The 13,021-nt window shown below is 47.9% G+C and overlaps 1 protein-coding gene across 4 annotated transcripts in view; it reads right to left on the bottom strand.

Moving 5' to 3' along the window:
* Positions 1-3,772: 3,772 nt before the first annotated feature.
* Positions 3,773-13,021, bottom strand: part of LOC147621920 (sphingosine kinase 1-like) — a 90,826-nt gene continuing 81,577 nt past the window's right edge. For 3 of the 4 annotated variants that reach the window (XM_086822934.1, XM_086822936.1, XM_086822933.1), the window contains one exon: positions 3,773-4,281. In XM_086822934.1, coding sequence (XP_086679060.1) covers positions 4,087-4,281 — 195 coding nt within the window. In that variant the 3' untranslated portion in view covers positions 3,773-4,086. Of the gene's footprint in view, positions 4,282-4,623; positions 4,753-13,021 lie in introns of those variants that run through there. The other variant, XM_086822935.1, reaches the window with a different exon arrangement.

The following is a 13,021-nucleotide window of genomic DNA, read 5'->3' on the forward strand; positions in this document are numbered from 1 at the left end:
CCTCACAAGGCATACATATTTACTCCTCAGAGAGCGAGGGGAGCCCAGCCATGAGACACCTCACAGCTAACCATTACTAGCTTCTTTGAGATACAAGATGGTAGCACTGATCTGCAACCTAGAGAGGTACCTGAGCATGCGGATCCACCCAAGAGGACTAGTTACAATACCAAGCCAATCCATGGTCTACCTCAACCCCTTGTAGTCACTTGGGATTACGAACTACAACATCCCCTCCGGCGCCTGCAAAAACCTTTCACATGACAACTCCAACTTGAGGAGATTCTCTAGTAACATAGGAACACTTCACTACTAGTGGTGGACATGGAAATTCTCTTGACAATCATAAACTCCCCTATTCTAGATATTCTAGACAAGTGAGGATGATTTCACAAGCACATGGGCTCTCCTTTATGGAGATGAAATTCACATGCATCGACATGGTCACTATAATGCTTGCTATGATGATGATGATAACGAGATAGACATACAACTAGTGTATCCTTTTGTATGAGTCCTGGAGTCTTTTCTATGGCTCAATATCACATGGAAGTCTTGTACTACTTTTGGTCTCATAGACCATTCACTTCCTTTTTTGAAGATGATAATATCACTTTCTTTCCCCCTCTTTCTCAAAATCCAAGCTATGATACTATCTTAACTCAATAACATCATCTCAACAAGTCCATCCTTTGAGTCCTCCCAAAAAAATTTTGAGCGAGGAAACAATCGAGCAACACATTTCAAGGAACAGGCACACAAGACGGCGAAGGCCAGTAATGAGAACACCATAGGTGTGCAACACAAATTCAACACATCTAAGAATGGATTCCATGTGTTTTTGTATAGAAATTTTTCTTCACAGCTAGTACACCTTCAGACTTCATTAGTAAATTCAAAGTTGCATGGAAGTCATTACGATTCAAAATCAATTATACCATCACACAAAGTAAGCACTTCGGAGTCAAGATTGAAACATATGACAACAAAAGAGAACACAACAAAGCATACGACACTTTTCAAACTTCCTTATAATAACATCACAAGTGGGAACTTTCCAAAAATGCATCAACTCTAGTGGATTACAAAAGCATAATGTGGACAAGGAGGCATAGCCCACCTAAATAACATAGCTGCAATTGCAAGAATGAATATCAGAAGAGCCCCAAAATATGGCACATAAATTCCAAGATGGATCGGGATAACAGTATCCAACAATATCAAGGAGCAATGTTGTGGCATCTCCTACCTAGTGCTTGAAACAACTCCACCTTAGTGAGTGGAGCTTGGTGCATGAACTCATATGCCACCACAGGCTCCAAGTCAAGCACCTGGATGTAAATGTAGTAAATATGCTTGCATGGAACGCATGTAACTTTTTTCTCTCTTTTCTAGAATTCTTCACATAGGCACCTAGGGAACTTAGGGACTGTCAACAATGAATAGTTCAATCCCAAGGCCCTTGACCCTTTTGTGCAAACATAAAACACATAAGAGTCGTTACCAACTGCAGATGCTTCTCTATTGACTTGTGCATCCAATGTTATCTCTTTTTGAATATTGACATGAAAGTCCTTGGTCAATTTGTTCCCCCACTTATCAATCTTTCCATCCCTGAATTTGGATCGAAAGGATGAAGGAACCTTCCCCGTGTTGTTGGTGGTACCCTACAAAGGAGACACATGGAGAGAAGCACCCTGCAACACAAACTCATTCAAAGTGAGCATTTCTATCTCTTAGGGTAGAAGAGATGTACCCGCCACCACTGGCCAAACTCTTGGAGCGGATCCCGACATCCCAATAACTTGATTCTCATGGACAATCCAAGAATACTTTAGTGTACTATTACAAAACCAAAGAAATCCTCCCACCGTTCGACCAAGGTATTGTCGACGCCCCCAAAAACAAGGTTCTTAAGCTCCTACTTCTTTAGACACCTCATTAATATATCTTCCACATCTTGCATTATGTCCAGGTGGAATCCCAAAGCAAGTCATTTATTTCCGTGGCACAATCCAACGAATTGTCCACATTGTCTGTGCCACTTTGGCTTCAACAACACTCTCGTTTTGTCCTCCTTGCTCTCTTTCGACCTAACTCTACTTCATTGACAGTAACATACTTAAGTCTATGGTTGTCATCTTTCAACCCCACTTTTGGATCTGCCAAAGGAGGACGCTTTTACGAACACTCCTTTTGCTTGCATGGTCTCTATGCCTTTCTAGATAACACACTCCCATCTCTTGCATGGAAGAGTAACTAAGATCAACAAGTTGTTTAATAGTTGACTTACTTGAACTTTTTTTACTTTGAAATTTATCCTCTACTACTTAATTTAAGAAAAGTCAAGTCTAATGACACTTAATCTAGACCAAGTTAAGAGTTAATTACACAACATAGCTTACACAGCCAAGAGTTCATGGCACACACACTTAATCCAAGTAAAGTAACACACGCTTAATCCAAGTAAAGACCAAGTGCTAATGACATACTAAATAATCTAAGTAGAGCCTAGTGTTAACGACACACGTAAACCTCCGCAAGGCCTAAGATTTATCCCTTCAAGCTAGTGTACATTGAGAGCTTAGAACAAGAATCACAGTTAACAAGTGCTTAACTTAAATTAATTTTTTTCAAAAAATGCCACATAATAGAACAATTAGATGATTTAATTAAAGTTTTATACTTAGGTACTAAAGGCATTACATGAAAAATTAACTTATATTAACTACCGTAGGTCTAGAGTGATTGATAATAATCTCCTAAGCAGGCCAGTACTCGAGCATCTTGAGATGCACTTGAACAAACCCTCGTTTAGATCTTTTATCTACTGCTTGAGGATTTTCAAGAAGCCCAATGCATCTGCGATAACACTTGACTGTAAGTAGGAAGCAAGGCACAATTGAGAGAAATAATCTAAGAAATTAAATTACAATAGATAAAGCAAAGAGAGGAGATGCATTTACCAAATATGGCAATCCATAATATAATTGAGAGGAGTGCTGCTTGGTTTTAGATTGCCATATTTTGCTAGGTTGCATTATGGATTTGTGGATTTATTTATTTTTGTTTCTCCATTTGTTTGAATATTCCTTTGTGTGACATAAATTTATTCTCGCGTTTCTTTTTGTTGTCGAGGTGGTACTATTAGAGTATGTCGAGACTATGGCTTCAGCTATGGCAACTGATCCACGCTATGATGCAAATACTATAGACTCCTCCTCAAGATGCAATCCCGTTGTTGATGACGAATGTACATCTGACTGATTGACGCATATGGATACATGCCATACTTAGCATTCTATGTTTTATTTTGACTATATCTTTTTTGTATTATGGCTAGTCTGCTTAGAATTCGACTTGGCTTATAAGGATACATGCAATGTCTCCAAAAACGTAATGTTTAAAAAACGATATGTGCTTGTGTTATTGTCATTTTGTGGTGAATTTATGTTGCATACCTTTGGTGTTCTCATTACTTATGTTCACTTAAATATTGTCGTTCGCTTTTTTCTCATTATCTTTGGTGTTCTCATTACCTATGGAACACTACTGTCATAATCCATTTCTTGAAATGTGTCGCTTGATTTTTTTCTCGCTCAAAAAGTTTCGCTCGGAGAACGGGAGGACTCCATCCTTTCAAGACCATAATATCACTTTCTTTCTTTTCCTCTCTTTCTCAAAATCCAAGTTAATAACATCATCTCAACAAGTCCATGCACATTCTTGTGTTTCTTCCAAAAACCTCGTGATTGTTTTTCAAAAACAAATGCCGAGATCAAAGACGTGTACACACGTTAACTATTTATATTGAAGTATCATTTGCTTGTTAGTATTGAACAAACTAGCAAGTCCCATATCAACTAATACAATACAAAGCTGAAGCCAATTTGAAAAAGTTGGTGTGTTGTAACAGCTCTGAAAGGGTTTGATGCTTCTTGGCAAGTAGGAACAAAGAACCACAATGTTTATTTGTAAAACAGTCCATGGAAGATAAATAGTACTTCCCTCAGAAAGTATAGAAAGTATGGGACACTTATAATGAGAAAGAAAAAATATCATTTTTGTGAGGACAAAGCCAGGTACCTACCGAGCACAGAAGATTGTGGCCAAGCCTTTCTCTACTGTCATCTGTATGACTGGTCCATAAAGCATCGGATCAAAGCTGCCATCTCCATATGCCCCCTGTCCCCTAGCTAACACTTCACCATCTAAATCAACATACCCTCCTTGCACTTTGCCACCAACTCGTCCGCCTGGGGCTAAGCGGAAAGCCTTTACCTGTTCGCATTTAGAAACAAGTACTACAAATGTTATTTCAGGCTCTCACAAGAAACATTTCAATGGACAAAGCAGTAATCGAAGTCAATAATGCACTTGGTCATGTGATAATCCTTCTCATCGACACCCCATTAATTCATAACAGAAGAGATGCCATCCCATGGTAAGTATCACCATACACTAGGTAGTTCTTAACAATTAACCTGAAATTGGTATTTAGAAAGGGAAGCAGTAGCGGTATGGCACAGGATTTTCCTTTGCTGCCCGCTATACTCTCCTCTTTAACATTTTTTTGTGACCACGCTTCATTGATACTGCCATGTACCTGGGCTGCCTATGTAAACATGGATGTCTCAATGTAGCAGCAGCTCTCCCCATCCTCTTGGGTGCTTCTTTGTCTTTATGCTAGACTCCGGGTACAACAAGTGGTATCAAAGCTGAGGATAGGCTCTTTTCCCTTCTCCCCTATTTCTATTATTTAAGAAGATGTTAGCTCCAACATTCACATGCATGTGCCATATGCAAGGACTAGTTAGGGTTAGGGTTTCATGAAAAAAATCAAGTTCAAATTTTTAAAGGGACAACAGACTAACTGAGATTGTAAGCAAGAGCACCAAAAACAGGTAGCATTAGGCTGCCTATCAAAATATTGCAAGTGTAAATGCAAATAATGGAAGTAACATGCCTACGTTTTTGAGGTCTATAAGAAACCCTGTTCTACATAGGTTATATAGACCTTTTGCAGAAGCCTTCTGCCCCGCCAAGGAAGCCCAAAAGCATGGCAGCTTAGGCTGACCAAACAATAGCATCAATGGCTCATCAATGGCTTCCAACTGATGCAAATGTCAGCAACTGGGAGAGGACTACATAAGGCTTTCTCGCTCTTTTCACAAACAATCTTCTTCTTTTTTTCTAGGAAAAAGATCCTTCTATTAGTTAATAAGAAAATAGCCTCGCATGGCTATATACAAACTCGCCTGCATGTACGGGGCGGGGATTAAATAATCAAGAGATGGAGAAAGATGCACTTCTCCTCTGGCTGGCTGCTCTATGAGGAGAAGGCTATTTCATACAAGGGAAGAGAGGGGGGGGGGGGGGGGGGGGGGGGGGGGGGCGGGGGGGGTTTTGCGAATTAACTGTTAGAATACGCAACGGAGATGATGACCAAATCTGGGAACACGAGAGCAAACACAGTGCAAAAGAACAGCACAAGAGAAGGAGAGAGAGAGAGGCGTGTAACTCTGCTCTATATACACAAAGAAGATCCCCAGTACAAGATTAAATGGCAAGGGAAGTGGGGGCCATTTTATATGGACCCCAGGCAGCAGTCGGCCTGCTCCAGAGGCAGCCGACAGGTGCAGATCCTCCATGACCAGCTACAAGACCAGTCGGCCAGCACTGTACTGAAGTCGGTTACAGTCGGCCAGAGGAAGAATGCGCCTGCCAGCTCACGACTACCCCCCAAGCCACAGATAAATGGGAAAAATATGGGGAGTGAGGACAAATGAGAAAAGCACCTACAAGGGCGGGCACACCCACAACAGAGGCCCTGGTGTCTCAGTAAAGATAGGAGATGACTTCTAACACCCCCTCTCAGCTCCTGGTTGTGAAACCAACCACAGGGAGCTGGGGTGCCGCCTGAGCAAATCCTGAGATAGCGACTTCGTGAAGAGGTCCACCGTATTGTCCTCCGTCGAACAGAACTCTAGCAAGATGTCATCAGCAACGATTTGTTCACGAACAAAGTGCCTCTGGATGACCGTGGGTTCCTCCAGTGGAAGCCCAATCCTGCCATGCAACCTCTGCAACCTCACCACCTCACAAGCAGCACCAAGCAGCCCGGTACTCTGCCTCTGTTGTCAACAAGGCAAAAGATGACTGCTCCATAAAACTGCTCCTGTGCCTGAAGTAGAACTCCTCGTGTCTGAATCTCCTCCCCAATCTGAGTCACTCCAACCGTGGAGTCGGACTCCATCCATCAATCCCCCTCCTGCGTAAAAGATACCAAGATCCTTCGCATGCTGTAGAAACCACATGATACGCAATCCTGCCTCCCAAAGAGTCATCTGCAACCATGAGCTCAACAGCCTCATCAGGAAGCTCCCGTTCAATCTGGTATCCATCAACCAAATCAATGAACCATTCTGCTGCCGAGTCAAAGAGGCATCACATTGCTCACAAGGATCAACACCTGTTACGGTGGGAAGCCAAGTCTTGGAAACCTGTTGAAGACCACGCAAGGCCTTATGAAACTTGTCAACCACCCCCTCTAAATCCGGAACCACTAAGCCTGGAGAATCCACCTCCTTCTGCAAGTAATCAACTGCCACCTGCCTGGCTTTCCAAGAGGTCCCCGTGGAAAGAACATCCTCAACCACAGGAGTTTCTGTGTCCCGAAAACTACGAGACATCAGAGCATAGGTTACCTGTAAAGTTTCCTCTGACTGACGAACACAAGAACTACCAACATCAGTACTCGGAAGTTCCTGCCAACTGCTGCCATCAACTGGCAAGCTATCCACCATCTGGTCCGAGAGAGCCTGCACCTGCAGCGTATCCACATCTAAGTGGCCATTACCAGACTACCACTCATCACAAAACTGAGGACCTAGGACAGAGTGCTAAAAGCTTGTAAACTCCATTCTCCACTCCGCCTTCCCAAACTACCTGGCCTGTTGCCTTGTCCCAGAGAGCAACAAAATGCTTATAAAACTCCACCCATACGCCAGTCTTGCAAACCTGATGCACTAACAACAGATGAAAACCAAGTGTGGGAACATACAACACCTGGGAGGAATGCTTCCCCCCTCTGCCATTGGGAACTATCTCCAACCTGCCCTCACTGTGAACTGGGATAGTGGATGTATCCCTAGTAAGAATGTGACCAGAATACCTGCAAAGATCCTGTAAATTTAAACAGGAAGGAGTCATGTGCCTGGAAGCACCACAGTCTAGAATCCACTCCCGAGTATCCGTAGCGGAGAGTCCTCCAACCTCCTCCCTGCCTGAAGAAAATGAAACATTGGTGTCCATCACCTCTGGTGCACAAATGCTGGAGTCTTCACGATTGCTGCTGAGGAGTCTTCACCCTTCTCGGTCTTCCGCCTGGGACACTGCCTCCAATAGTGGTCTTTCTCGCCACAGTCATTACAGGTCCTCTCTACCTTCAGTTTCTCGCGGTCAACGTCGGACTTCCTCTCAAAAGACTTCTCCGATGAAGCCTTCCCTCTGCCCGTGTTATGGCCTTGCGACTGTTGGTCATTTAAGGCCTCCGAACCTCCACCCTATGGAGGGTTTGAGAATCTTTCCTCCTAGTCCAAGATCATGGACACAAGCTCCTCCCACGTGATGGTGCTGAGCCTGCCACTGGTAATCAAAGACAAGTAAAATGCTGAGTATTGAGAGGGCAAATGCGACAGCAGCGTCATGGCCATGTCCTCCGATGATATCTCCTTCCCAGCCTGAAGAACTTCCTGCTCCCGCATCGTCGACGACTTTGCAGGGCTCATAACCCGCATCTGTACTTCCAAGAAAATCTTCTTCATGGGCGATACCCTGTTATGAAGAGAAGCCAAATGCTGCCATATACCTCTGGCTAGCGTCATATGCTTTACATGATTGATTACCTACGGTGTGCAGTTAAGGAAGATAAATGAACGGACCCTGGCGTTGACATGATCCCACAACAGTGCCTGTGCCTCCCGGTCCTTACGAATCAACGGTAACTCCCCTTCCTCTACCTCCGGCCGTGGAACCCCAACAACGATGAAATCAACAAGGTCGTAACACTCCAGAACAGATTCCATCATAACCTTCCATATGCCGTAGTTGTTCCCGTCCAATTGACGGTCCACCGGGAACGTGGGGAGTGTAGGGATCTTCACATGCCTCTCAACCATCTCAAGCAGATCTGCCATTGCGGGGATGTAACTGAAGGAGGGTGGGTGGGTGGGAACAAAGAATAACTTAACGTGCAAGTGGCTGTCCAGCAAATCAGCCTGCCTTCCTCTTGCTTCTCCTCTTCCCGAACAGTCCAAAACAATCCACCAATGAGCAACGCAACAGTCCCCCTCTTGCTCACACAACTCCCAAGAACTATCAAGAGCCTAGGGCTCTGATACCATGTCAGAATACACAACGGAGATGATGACCAAATCTGGGAACACACGAGCAAACACAGTGCAGAAAAACGGCACAAGAGAAGGAGAGAGATAGAGGCAACAGAGGCCCTAGTGTCTCTGTAAAGACAGGAGATGACTTCTAACAATAACCACACAGGTGGTCTGTAATGCCAAGTGGGATCACCACCCCTATCGGTGAAAAAAGGGCCACAAGGGCCGGAGGATTTAGCCCATCTTTTGAGGACAGATTTGCAGCCATCTTATTCCAAGCATGGGAGCACCTCAGGCCAGCCCTTAGGCAGCTAGCTCGCGTAGCCCTAGAGAAGCATCTTCGACAGCCATTGATTTGGAACCCCCTAGTCCGTTTACCCTATGGCCATATGTTGGGGGCCCGACCTCATGTATCATGGGGCCTGTTGAGCATAGGACCTATGGACCTGCCAGGTCTCTCGGAGATTGGCTTGCACACACCCAGTTGTCCCCAGAGGTTCATGAGAGAGGTCTTGCAGGAATCCGGGGTAGAGATAGACTCCGGCCATCTGGTACTCTGCGACCAGGGGCCCCCTAGGCTCGGGATACGGGCTGAAATCCAGGTCAGCATGAAGTCCTTCCAAGGCTCACCACCAGGAAGGAGTCCTCTAACAATTAGCTTGCCCAGCAAGGCGCAGCTTTGAATAGGGGGGTCAATGATGCCTAGGCCTCCTCTACGTCGTGGCTGAATGATCACTCTCAGTGGCCCAGGCAAGCCTCTCGTCACTGCCGGCCCATAAGAAGTTTCGGATCAACCATTGTACCTGACCAATGCATGCTCAGGAAAAGGCCAAACAAGAAGTAATGTACCACATGGTGGCAAGAAGGACCTAGTTCGCCACCACCACTCAACTGGCTAAGGAGAGCCTCGAAGAACCCCAATACAAAAGCTTCTTTCGAATGCTGAGAAGAAGAGGAGCAGGTTGCTGCTCCAAAGAGATATCGATGCACTCTTGGCATTGAAGATAGCAGACTAGAGTGCCCCTCGAGATCCACTGGAAAGCCTCAACTGGGCGCCAATTCAGAGCGGGTGCAGAGCCTACCCAAAAACCACACGACTTGTACCAGTTAATCTGCACTCCTGATGCACGACAAAAGATCTCGATTGCCTCACCGAATCTCTAGAGATTCCCCATATCTCCTAATAGATATGTTGCTGTGTCATCTACAAACTCTAAGTTCCTCCTGCGTACGGAGGGGGGGAGACGATCCCTGGAGCCCCATCTCATCTCTTGAGCTGAGAGAAAACAGCTCATGGCCTCGGCGACGAATAGAAAAAGGTAAGGTGCCAGAGGACAACCCTGTTGGACCGAGCGGGAAAGGGGGAATCTGTCGCCTTGAGCTCCTTGAATGAGAACCTGCCTGAAAGTCCTGAAACACCACGGATCCACTCCACAGGGAACCCCATCCGGTGCATCGTGCCCTCTAGAAAGCTCCAATCAACCCTATCATAAGTTTTCTCAAAGTCTAGGAGTAGCACTATGAGGTCCTACTGCCGCATCCTGGCTGAAGCTATCACCTCCTAGAAAGTGAAGACGTCCAGAATGCTCTAATCCTGAACAAAACTTGTTTGAGTGTCATGGATCAAGTCAGGGAGGAAAGGCTGAACGCTCCGGCTGATGGCCTTAGCCAAGATCTTGTAGGCGGTCCAAAGAAGGGTGATGCGTCTCCACTGTCGGATCTCCAATCTGTCACCACCCTCCTTAGGAATCAAGTGTATCAAACCCTCTTGAAAGCCTCTCTAGCATGGCTTCTATGGTCATAATCTTGTTGAAGGCTGCTCAAAGGCCGCCTTCCATGAGATCCCAGTGGCGAAGAAAGAAAGAAATTGGAAGCCCGTCCGCCCCGGGGCATTTGCTCCTACGGAGAGCCGTCAATGCCTCTGGAGTCTGCTAGCTCCTTCGCCGTCAACCTGAGGAAGGGCTTGACGGACTATGCTCGAGAAGATGGCTCTACTTGCTACGGTGTTCAAGGTATAAACATTGAGGAAGCCCACGCAGTCCTCTCCAATCATAATGGTAACCCACTGTGCTCGCCCCGAGACTATGACATTTGAGCCTATCACTCCCAGAAAGAGCTGCTCGCTGACAAAAAAGACAAACTCCTCCTTGTTGCGTCGCCGAGAGGCCGAAAGTGGGAGACCAAAAAGTGTGGCTCCTGCATCGTAAAATCTTCCCGCAGTGGTGGCGGGTATGCCCCTCGGAAAGGTGGTGCTCCTGTAGGAAAAGAATGTCGATGGATCCCCCAACTATAGCTCTATGAAGCTCTCCTCTGAACGCTCCCTCTGAAAGCACTGAGGCCCCCCTAAACCTTGAATGTTCCATGAGGCTACCTATGTATCAATCTCTGTGGGAGGCGGAACTATCAGAACTGCCCTCCACTCGAAGAGTCTTGGATGTGGGTTTAGATGGGGAATAATCACAATCAGTCCTGAGGCGAAGGCATGCCAAGTGGGCGTGGATCTTGTCCTCCATGTGTCACCACTCTGTCCGAGCATGAGAGTAGGCATACTCCAAACTCCATCGATCACGATGGAAGAATCTACAAGAGGAGAGGAGGGGTAAGGCAACTAAGGTATGAAGGAACACAAAGAGCAGCACCTCCAAGCTGGAGGCCACCACCTCCCCGTCCAGGTCTCTATGGCCTAAGCCTCTATCCTAGCCAAGGGCCACAAGTGGGTGAGCACGTCAGTGACGCGTAGATCGTGAAGATGGTGTGAGCACTCTATTACCTGGCCCTGGATGGCGGTAGCCACCAACTCCGAATCCCACTCCGTCCCCGGAGCTGCACTCGAGGGAAAGGAGATCATCACGCCATTCTCTAGTGTAGGTCTAGAGTGATGAAACACCACACATATCCATATGGGAGCTACTGTCTCCTCAAAAATATGTCCCTTCCACCAAAAGACATCGGAAGAAACTGTAATCCATAGGCAGCCCAAGATCCTTGGGGGGGGGGGGGGGGGGGGGGGGGGGGGGGGGGGGGGGCACCTCGGGACTCTGGCGGGAGAGCCCTCACGGGGAAGCGGTGATGGTCATCTGTACCGGCTCCAAGAATCGATGAATCAAATGGCGGACAGAGCTCGCTAGTTGTCTTCGCCTCCGGGTCAACACTGCTAGAGGGCAATGGGAGTGCTGTGAAGAGGCGGAGGGAGGGGAGAGTGTAGGCTCGGAGGAAGAGGGCGGGGCAGAGGGGACTGCTGCGGAAAGAGTCGAAGGCGAGGATGGAGGAGGTGGAGGAGGGAGGGGGGTGGGGGGTGGGGGAAGGTAGAGGGGGGTGGGGGTGGGGTGGGGTGGGGTGGGGAGGTTGTGAAGAGGGAGATGGGAGCGGCTTGGAGTGATCCATCGGAGAGGGAGGGTCCTGTAAGGGGTTAGCCGGGGGTTCAGTGGGGTCAACTGGCCTCACTGGTATTTGAGAACCGGAGGAGTCATCTCGGTAGGGTAGCGGCCGCCAAACCGAAAGGACCCTCATACCCATCTGCCTGCAAATGAAACACTGGCCAGGATGGCCTCAGGTTTCCACTCACTGAATGATGGGGTCTCTCCAAAGGCAAGGAATGGGTATGACATGGGGCACTGTCTCCGACGAGGCAATACAAATACGAAGGGATGGAATCTCGGCCACCCTTGCCAGCAAAATGAAGCGGCAGAGGGGGGGGGGGGGGGGGGGGGTTCCATCACTCTGCCAATGGCTCCACCGATCACGGGGAGAAGAGGCCCGGGAAGCAGACTGTCACGGGAAAGCCAGAAACGCAAGCCAGTGGGTCGGATGTGGGGTCGAAGCGATGCTGCCACTGCGCAAAGAAGGCCTGGGCCCTATGCAATTCAACGAGGCTCAGCTGCATAACACAATCTGACGCTACTGGCGAGTCGAACTCTACCTGGTAGTAGCCACACCCCAAAGGATGAATGTCTGTGATCTTTGCAGGCCCACCAAGGAGGCTAGCCTAAAGAAGACCTCTGAGTTGTCCACACGGCGCGCAAGGAAACTACCGACAATCTTGCATACCAGAGTGGAGGCCTCTATGGATGCAATAGTCGTGGGCGAGAAGCTGAAGGTCCGCTTCAGAGAAAGATAAGCAAGTTACGGCGGCCTCGGTAGGGGATGACGGAGCAGCTACCATGGAGTCCTCCTGAGGGTGAAGACTAGAAGAGGCCGAGACTTGCCGAATGATAAATGCCCAATAGCTGAAGACGCTTCCGGATGAAGATGGAAGGGACGACCAAAAAAACCGGAGGAAGATGGGAAAGCAGTGAGGCTACAGAGGGGGGAAGCGAGGAGGAAAAGAGGGAAAAAGGGGGGGGGGGGGGGGGGGGGGGGGGGGGGGGGGGGAGGCACGGGCGGAGGCCGAAGGGGAGAGGAGAGGCATGCGCTCTGCAGGAGGGGAGGGCAGGGCAGGAGCAGGGGGCGGAGGTGAAGGCGAAGAGGGAGGGGGGCCTCAGGCGGCCAGGAGGAGAGGCGAGAGGGGAAGGCGAAAGAGAGGGGCACTGGAACAAGGCGAGCAGGGGGGGCTATGCACAGGCGAAGGAGGGGGGGTGGGCAGGCTCAGACGCGCAGGGGGGAAGCTCCAGCTTCGCTCAACTCCAAAT

Source organism: Cibotium barometz, chromosome 29 (genome assembly GCF_041138505.1).
Source record: "Cibotium barometz isolate CiBa-2024 chromosome 29, ASM4113850v1, whole genome shotgun sequence".
In the NCBI taxonomy this organism is placed as follows: Eukaryota; Viridiplantae; Streptophyta; class Polypodiopsida; order Cyatheales; family Cibotiaceae; genus Cibotium; species Cibotium barometz.